General features: G+C 55.2%; 1 protein-coding gene across 1 annotated transcript; it reads right to left on the bottom strand.

Moving 5' to 3' along the window:
• Positions 1–2,672: 2,672 nt before the first annotated feature.
• On the bottom strand, positions 2,673–7,342 carry PCDH8 (protocadherin 8). Its single transcript, XM_070471166.1, is given in 4 exon segments — positions 2,673–3,630; positions 4,098–4,283; positions 4,286–4,304; positions 4,474–7,342. Coding segments are annotated over 4 exon segments (3,210 nt in total). The 5' UTR covers positions 7,102–7,342; the 3' UTR covers positions 2,673–3,253.
• Positions 7,343–9,682: the final 2,340 nt, after the last annotated feature.

Raw genomic sequence — 9,682 nt, 5'->3', positions numbered from 1 at the left:
CACAGAACTCATCCTGATTTTATATACACACATATTTCTTTCGCTCCATGTACATGTATATTTGTATCTGGAGACATGCATCCTGTTTTTGCTCTATTTCAGAATGTATTTTTCAATAGATGTGGAAACCACTTACATTTTAATTTTCTGAAGTGGTTTCTTTGATGGATATTTTATTATAGGAAGTGTAGGACATCCAAGTCAATGGGGCCAGACATAAAAAGTGAAATAGGTAAAGTCTGGCTCTTGTTCTCTTTCAAGGTGACCTCCCACTTCCCCAAGCACCTTCCAGGTCCCAGCGTTCACTGTGAAGGTACTCCAAAGACAGATTTGTGGAACCAGCACAAACACCGAGGGCTTGTGAGTTTCCTGTGATGTTCACTTTAGCCATGCTTGCTTGTAGAGTGTTGCTTGCAAAGCCATACTTGCTTGAGCCATACTTGCATATGAGGCTCTGGTCTCCATAGTGAAAGTGGAAGAAACAAAGTTTGCAAATCCATTTCCGAACAAGACCAAACATCCTGAGTCTATTTTATCTTCATGAGTGGATGGATGTGTGTGTTAGTTGTTCAGTCCTGTCTGACTCTTTGTGATCCCATGGACCATAGACCATCCCATAGACATCCTCTGTCCATGGGATTCTCCAGGCAAGAACACTGGAGTGGGTAGCCATTCCCTTTTCCAGGGGATCTTCTTGACTCAGGGATGGAAACTAGGTCTCCCGCATTGCAGATCAGGCTGCACTCATAGTAGAGACTGGCTCCGGAGGAAGGCAAGGAAAGATGAAGGTAGGATGTTTTACTGTAGGCCAGACATGGTCCTATGTGTTCTGCATGTATATTATCTCATTTAACTTAATAAAGCAATATATTTCCTCAAAAATATGCTTGAGAATCAGCATTTCTCAAGAAAAAACAGGGACCTTCTTTCCTCTAGCTCCTGTTTCTCTGAGAGTTCCCTTGGTGACTCTTAGATGAGTACCCTTCTCTCTCTCTTTTTTTTTCATTTAGACAATTTTAAGGGCTGAATTTTAATTTATTTTTTAAGTTCCAAGCAACATCAGGTCTTGTAATGGTCATTCCTCTAGGGAAAGATAGGACAGTAAAGTCAAAGAGATTTTGAAAACGAAATCTGGGAGGGGGGGCAGTGAAATAAGTTTGCAGAGCACAAAATAAGATGACGACAATGACATTATTTTCCTTTTGAAGGAGAAGAGCTGGCAAATGCATTCAGAGATTGGATGCTTTTAGTCTGCTAATGAGGGATTATTCATTTTTCTGCTCTGCATTTGAGGAGACTGGCTCAAGAAGAAAGCTTTGGATGTTGGAAAGGGAGGTCTAGCTGGGGTCTGGCCACATCCAGAAATTTGTTCCAGAAGCTGAGGTCTGTCTGGGCTCTTTGAGCTGGTCAGGTGTATTTTCAGCTCCACTGCCTGCAGAAACCACTGAACTCTGCACAGGCCACAGGGAGCGAGGCGCTTGTGTGCGCCCACCCTGCTGTTCAGCTTGGAGCCACCACTGGTTTCAATTATGACTTCAACAGGCAGCTTTGAGGGCTCCACTATTCATTACAGCGCCTCACTCTCCATAATTAGTAATAAAGGAACACAGGCACTTCACAAATATAAAGTGCTAAACAATAATCAGGCAGTAAAGGCAATGCATTGGGACTTTTCTACTTAACTCTTTGTTTCTTTCAAGTTAAAAAGAACAAAAACACATTTCACTATTTCATTTTATTTTCTTGCCTTGAATAATCTTGTTTAAATCTTATCCTGGCCACTGACTAGCTTTGTGACTTTTGAGTGTCTTACCTAAATTGTGTCCCTGCTTCCTTATCTGTAAAATGGCAATAATGATAGTTCCCATTCTCAAGGAGGATGTTTGAGGATTAAATGAGATAATTCATGCAGAGTATCTTTGTAAGGAGCTCCACTCATATAAAAGCTCATTCAGGAAATGTTAGCTCTCATTATTAATTTCTAATAAAATGAATGCACAGAGTATAAGACAGGGTGTAAGTCTTTAGTGTGTGTGTGTTTAAAAACCTTCATTACATACATTTTCAAACACAAATACACAAATAGGTCAGTATAAGCTTCTCCCTTCACACACACATAAACCAATGCTAGCACTGACCATGACCAATATATTTTGTTTCATGTAGCCTTGTGCTTTCTTCTAGAATATTTTAAAACACATCCCAAGCATCATTTCACCCATAAGTTTGAGTTTCTTTTTGGTATTAAAACCCTTACTATTTAAGCTAAGAGCTTCTTGGGTCTATCTCATCTTAACCTTGAACCCCAGTCCTTAGGAACTACAACAGTTAGTAAAAGCTTTACAGAGGTTTAATTAGTGAAAGAACAGTCCAAACTCAGTTTTCCTCCACTTTTTAGTACCTACTCCATAAAGATTTGTTGAGTAAATAAATGAGGGCAGGAACTTTATAGCATGCCCGATGTATATGGAGAGGCATATGTTTTACAAAAGCAACCAATATACTTGACTGAGACACCAATACTTGAAATCCCACAGGTTTAAAGTTGCTGTGAACACTAATAATGCCCAAGTAATTAGCACTTGAAAAAAAGTTTAATTCTGCTACTCAGATTATTTGTGAAAGCCTGACTGTAGGCAACTGTAGGAAAAGCAATTAGCAGATTCTTCAAACACATGACAAATCCTTTATTACTGTGCTTATAAGTGACAGGGTTTACAGAAAACCAAATGTAATTAAATAACAATTGAACTTGAAATCTACCACAGACTCAAGATATACAAGTTATACTCGGCCAGGCAAAACTTCTCAAACACTAGGTTGTTTCGGGTGAAAGATAAATTTCCATTAAGTAATCCCAACATATTTTTTTTTGTCTAACAGACAGTTCCTTTGGCAATAACTTCCACTTTAGCTTTTATTATATAAAAATATAACAAAATTTCATTATATACAAACATTACATTACACCATGTACAGGTTAAAAACACTAAGAAAATGGCAAGCCGCAAGGGAAATGAAAGTCAATAGCATGATAAGAAAAAATTAAATACTGCACACATTTCATAAAAATTACATTAACTACATTTTTGTTTGCAAATACCAAACAGTACCAATGTGATTGGAAATAGCTTCCAACAACTTCATTTTAAGGCACATCTTGCATATTTCTATATACAACACTGAAACTGGTCAATAACTTAGGGACGTCTCTGGAGTGACCTGTGTATGAGTGACAACATGCAGCATGGGTTTACACATTTTCATTGGCTTCCTTCTTTGGGGACAGGTACCTGCCAGGGGGGGACTGATACAAGGGCACCCCGATCTCCTGCAAGTCTGGCAGCCTCCCTGGACGAGGAGGGGAGAGCAGAGTGACTGTCCTGTCATAGTCTCTGTGCAGCACCTTCTCGTAGACGCTCTGCAGTCCCACGGTCTTGGGCAGCTGGGCCTGGTAGAAGTTGTCCCTGCGCAGAGGATCCCGGGGCAGGGAGGTGCTCTTGCAGAAGGTCGACATCTGGGCTGGGGGGTGAGTGGAGGCGTGTGTGCTGGGGCCTCCAGCGCAGGAGGGGCTCCAGCAGCGGTCAGAGTGGCCCAGGATCTTACACTCCGCGGTGCACGCCCACAAGCCTAACAGAAAAGAGAAACGCAAGGGATAAACACAAGCACGATGGTTACTGAGGTTACACAGACGGTCAGGGTCAGGGTGGCTGAGAAGGGAAGCGTGTAAGATGAACGCCTGGTTCTAGATCTGAAATGAGCCCTGTTTCCTGTAAGGCCACCTTAATACGAAGCTGCCTAGGCTTTAGGGAAGCAGTAAATAAATAAATGAATGAATGAATGAATAAAAGACTTCCCCTTCTCAGCTAGTAACCTAACAGGATGGGGGGTTTATTTAGGCGGCGGCGCTGTCTCAACGTGGCATTTTGGCATCCGCCGTTTGAGGCAGGCTGGAAACCGGAACTCAAGGACAGAACAATGCGGGGATGGGAGAGCGGGGGTCTGGAAACCGAGATGCAGAAGAGAGACCCCGGCGGAAAGCAAGGGCGGGGTTGGGGGGGCGCGCGCTGAATCTGGCGTGAAGGAGCAGCCCTCACCGCTCTGCATGTGGTTGATGAGGTCCTTCTTCAGAGCGTCCCCGCTGATGTCGGAATCGCTGTCGTTGAAATCACTGTCCCCTTTGCCGCTGTCTTTCCCGCTGAACTTCTCCGCTTCCCGGCCGGAGATGGTGTTGAAGGGGTGTCCCTTCCAGACCGCCACAGGGGGCGCCGGCTCCTTGCCAAGCCGGGGGAGGCGCCGTAGGGCTGCAGCCGGGGATGGGGGCAGCAAGCAGGGGTGAGGGTTGGACAGAAAACAAAACAAGTGCGACAGGTTAGGCGTCTCCCGCGCACGCACCCCCAGGCCCCTCCAGTCCCTTCCCCCAGCCTGTCCGCGGAGCACCGAGCGCGGCGCCCGGCCGAAGGAAGGCCTCACCTCGGCGTGCGCGCCGCGGAGCCGCTGCTGCCCCTCGAAGTGACAGGCGCTTTCCCCGGTGGCACCGCCGCCCTCCGAGCCCGGCACTTCGGCCGCGGCGGCGACCGCGGGCGGGGGCGCGTCGGCCGCGGGGCTGCCAAAGGGCGCTTTGCCGCTGCCAGGGAAGGTGAGCACGTCGAACATGTTGGGCCTGGGCCCGGCTCCCCGGGCGGCCTCCTCCGGGGAGCCGGGAGCCGAGGCTCCGCCGCCCGCCGCCCCGGGCCGCTCTTCCCGGCGGGGCCCCCCTTTGCGCACCTCCTTCTTGCGGCGGTTGCAGGTGGTGGCGATGGCGATGATGGCGGCCAGCAGCAGCGTGCAGCTCCCGGCTAGCACGATGATGACGATCAGCGGCGTATCCCACTGCAGCGCCGGCCCCGACGCCGCGAGCCGCGAGCCGGGCGGGCGAGAGCGCTCCGGGTTCCCCGCGCCGGCTGGCGATGCCAGCCCGCGTCCGCCGCCCGCCGTCACCACGAAGCTGACGGTGGCGGTGGTGGAGAGCGGGGGGCGGCCGCCGTCGGAAATGACCAGCAGCGCCCGGAACACTCGGCCGGGCGGCTCCTGCGAGAGGTCGCCGGTGAGCACGATCTCCCCGGTGCGGCGGCCGATGGCGAAGGCTTCTCGCGGCTCTTGCTGCAGCAGGTCGAACGCCAGCTCCCCGTTGGCACCCTCGTCTGCGTCCCGGGCCTGCACGCGCGCCACCGCCGTGTCCTTCGCTGTGCGCCCGGGGACCGCCACTTCCAGGGAGCCGTTGGCCGGCGCCGGGTGCACCAAGATCGGGGCGTGGTCGTTCTGGTCCAGCACGCGCACTTGCACCAGGGCACTGCTGGAGAGCTGAGGGGAGCCGCCGTCGCTCGCCTGGACGCGCACGTCGAGCTGGCGAAGCGTCTCATAGTCGAAGCTGCGCAGCGCGTAGATGGCCCCAGTCGCTGGGTCCACGGAGACGTAGGTGGACACGGCGCCCCCAGCCCGGCCCACTTCGGCCTCCAGCAGCCTGTAGGTGACCTGGCCGTTGCGGCCCAGGTCCGGGTCCCTGGCGGCCACCGTGGCCAAGTAGGCCCCGGGCGGGTTGTTCTCGCGCACTGACACCTCATAGACCGGCCGCGTGAAGAGCGGCGCGTTGTCGTTCTCGTCGCCCACGCGCACCGTGTAGGGCCGCACGGTGCGCAGCGGGGGCGCGCCGCGGTCCTCGGCCACCAGCGTCAGGTTGTACTCGGAGATGCGCTCGCGGTCCAGGGACGCCGCGGTCACCACCAGGTAGCTGCCCGCGTAGGCCGGCTGCAGCCGGAAGTGCTCGTGCCCGTAGAGGGCGCAGCGCACCTGCCCGTTGGCGCCCGAGTCCCTGTCCGAGGTGCTGACCAGCGCCACCAGGCTCTCGCGCGCCGCCCCCTCCGGCACCAGAGAGACGGCGCTCGCCTCCGGCGTCCCAGGCCCGGTCGACGAGGTCGCCTCCGCCCCGCCAAGAGCGGCGGCGGCGGCGGCGAAGGGCGAGGCAGCAGGCGCGCCCGGGGCGGCCAGGGGGGTGATGGAGATGTCCGGAGCGTTGTCATTGACGTCGCGGAGGCGCACGATGACCTTGCAGGTGGCGGCGCGGGGCCCGGGGCCGCGGTCCTGCGCCCGCACGTCCAGTTCATAAGTGTCCTGGCGCTCGTAGTCCACGGGCCCCGCTAGGGTGAGGCGGCCGGAGCGCGGGTCCAGGCGGAAGAGGCGGCGCGCCTCGGGCGGGGTGCGGGCCCCGAAGGCGAACACCACGTCGCCGTTGGGGCCCTCGTCGGGGTCCGCCGCGTCCAGGTCTAGCAGGAGCGAGCCCACGGGCGCGTCCTCCGCCAGCTCCACTTCGGCCACGGCGCCCTGCGGGAAGGCCGGGCTGTGGTCGTTGGCGTCCAGCACGCGCACGCTGAGGGCGGCCGTGGCGGAGCGCGGCGGACGGCCGCCGTCCTGGGCCACCAGCCCCAGGCTGTAGGTGGCCTGGCTCTCGCGGTCCAGCTCCTGCAGCAGCACCAAGTCGGCGCACTGGGCACCGTCCGCGCGCGTCTGCAGCTCCACGCGGAAGGGGCTGTGGGGTTCGGCCAGGCGCACGCTTTGCAGCCCGTTGGCGCCCACGTCCTCGTCCACGGGCACCTCCAGGGGTATGCGCGTGCCCACCGCAGCGCCCTCGGACACCTCCACGGGAATCTGGGCCCGGGGGAAGCGCGGCGCATGGTCATTGATGTCCCTCACCTCCACCTCCACGTGCACCAGTCGGAACTGCTCCTGGGAGAAGCTGACCACGTCGAAGGCCAGCACGCACTGAGGGGCCTGGCCGCACAGCCGCTCTCGGTCCAGGCCCGCGTCCCCGACGGTCAGCTGCCCGTCGCCCTCGCGCACTCGGATCAACGAGCTGTTGAACTGCTTCATCAGGCGGAAGCTTGTGTCTCCGGACACTTTCATATGCAGGTCTTCGGCCAGGGTCCCGATGACCGTGCCGGGGGCATCCTCCTCGAAGGTGCTGTATCTCACAGTCTTGCTCTGGGCCACCGAGAGCACCCAGCAGAGGCTGAAGAGCTGCAAGGGGAAAAGGCAGGGGCTGCCCCCGCGCCTGGCTGGACTCATGCCGCCAGCCCCAAGCGCTATTCCAAAACGCTGAGCGAGCGATTTCCTCTGTGGTTTGCAGGTCCGGGCGTGAGTCCCAGGCTCCCGAGTGCACGCTTTTTTGGCGAGCCGTGTGCAGGAGAAGTCTGCAGGCTGCAGCTCCGAGGCTCCGGCGGGCTCGGAGGACGCGCGGATCCCGCCCACACCCCGCACCTTCCCCTTCGCTCTTCGGCTGGAGCTGCTCGGCTGTGAGCCGCCTCCGCTTTTATAGCCGCCGAAATGCAAATCACCCGAACTAAGCAGCCAATGGCGGCCTGGCTCTCGCGCCGCCGCTACGCCAGGCCCTGACGATCCCGTTACGGTGGAGGGGCTTAGAGGGGAAAACAAGAAAGGGAAAATAGAGAATCTTTCCTTTGTTTCTTTAACTCCTTTGGCTTTTTTTCACCTCCCGTCAGCGCTCTGCTTGCAGAGGCGTTGGCACAGGTCGCCGGCGTTACAGGAGAGGATGGTTCTGTTAGTTGTGACCCTCTTGTACCGGCCGTTTGTATTGAGAGCAGTCGCACTGGGATTTCGCCCTCGTGGCTCGAGACCCCACACCCAGTCTGTTTTTGTTTTTGTTTTTTTGCACCCCAGAGGCTTTGAAATCGCTCCCCCCCACCCTTCTCTTCAGACTTGCTCTGCCGGCTGAGGCTCAGTTCGCCTTCTTTCCCAACTTCCCACGGCGCTCGGAAATAGTCTCTAGATTGAGGAGCTCGAAGGATAAGGGGAAATTGATTTTATTCAAATTTGTGTATGCAATTGTGTTTTGCTCGTGTGAGCCCCGGTGATCGGAGCTGCCCCTTCCTTTTCAGAAAAGAGCTCTGAGACGTGTTAGTATGCATGTCACTGTCCAAATGGCTTTCTTAAGCCCTGGGCGCTAGCAGGCAAGGGGTAAAAAAAAAAGTTCCAAATAGGATTTAGCATAAGCTTGAGGAGATTTGGAAAGGTTTCAAAGATCAGACTGTATCAAAGGCTTATGAAGCCCTCGTTAGTAGTGGAAATAGAATGGCGTGGCAGGCGATCCCATTGGAGGCCCCAATGTCTGTATTATTTAACTGTGACAAGCTAAGGGGAGAGAAAGTTGAACAGTTTCCACAGCGGAGTTGGGCTAACTTGAATATAATGAGCAAACGCCACATGTATCCATTATGTTCCTCTATTCATCCCCAATCACTGCCATAACTCTCCTGCTAAACGGTGATGGGCGCTGAATTCCACACAATACCCAGCTCGTATTAAAGAGCATTTAGAGAACTCTCCCTCCTGATGCCTTGTTCCGCCTATTTAGAGGATTTTCTTTCTGTTCTAATAGGGCCACTCTGGGAAGCAATACTCATCCCGTTCCAGAAGAACAAAATCACAGCAGGACGCTGAAACCTGGCACGAACCTGGGGGAAAACTTAACCATCTGCCTGCGAAAGTGTGGAGCTTCGGCTTTGCCAGCTCCGAGCTGGGCGCCCCCCCCCCCCCCCCCGGCTGCCCCCACAGGTATTCCCCTACCCCCAGCATCCCCGAAGATCTGGAGATGGGCCTCCAGTCACCCACAAGACAGATTCTTACTGATGCTTATTGGAGAGATTTATTGAGCAGAGTGTGCAAATACACTCGAAGGACGAGAGGTTAAAAACAAAAGTCACCCACGGGGAGTTTTCTTTCTCTTTTTTTTTCTCCCAAGGCAAAAGACTTGATAAGCAGACTGGAGTTTGTAAACGTTCTTCTGAATCCTGATTATAGTCCTGCTGACATCCTATCTGTGTTTTCCTTCCCCCTAAACCCGAAGGGATGTATCTGGGGTCTTTTCGGAAGAGATACAGGAGCATTCCCAGAGTAGGGAGGCCGAGGAGCTAGGTGGGCAGTGAGGGTGACGGGGGCGGGGCTCTGGAGCTGCCAGAGAGCAAAAATGCAGCCCCAGACCTCGTTAAAGTTCTTGAGATTGTGCCCTGGACCGTGCAGCGCGATCGTGCCTCTCGGTTCCCTTCCCCAGCTGCCCCATCCTGCTGGCCTAGGAACGCCAAAAGCGAAGAGGTTTTAGCTTGCCTTGGCGACGCAGCCGCGCAGGGACGCGGAAAGCGCGACGCCCCCTACCGGAGCCTGATTTCCAGCTTTCTCTTGCACTTTCTCCCTTCCCACTGCCAGTTCGTAGCTCGCTCTCCTCTCCCTCTGCTCCGGCCCTGGGGACTTTTCTCGGAGAGGATGAACACTAAAACCCCTTCCCGGCTTCTGCCCGAGCCCGCAGGGCTCCCACCCCGGCCTGGGGGTCTGCTGGTGACCTCTGGCACTCTCGGGATCCCGCGCTCGCTCCTCGCCCCCTTCCCGGCAGGCCCGGACGCCAAGCGAGCAGATTCAGAACTCGGGGGACGGACAGCGGCCTCTCCCCGCGTAACCCAGAGAGTTCCGATCGGCTCGGGGCTGCTGCGGGGCTGCGGAGCCAGGAACAGGGGAGGGGAGGGGAGAGGGGCGGATGGAGAGGGCAGTGGGGCCCGAGTCGCGGAGAAAAGATCTCTCCAGCCGTTCCCGTGAGTAGACACTTGCCCAGAGCCCGGCCGCCAGTGGCTAGGAGCCG

The sequence above is a fragment of the Odocoileus virginianus genome, chromosome 8, assembly GCF_023699985.2.
Source record: "Odocoileus virginianus isolate 20LAN1187 ecotype Illinois chromosome 8, Ovbor_1.2, whole genome shotgun sequence".
In the NCBI taxonomy this organism is placed as follows: Eukaryota; Metazoa; Chordata; class Mammalia; order Artiodactyla; family Cervidae; genus Odocoileus; species Odocoileus virginianus.
This window is presented reverse-complemented; position numbering and strand designations above follow the sequence as displayed.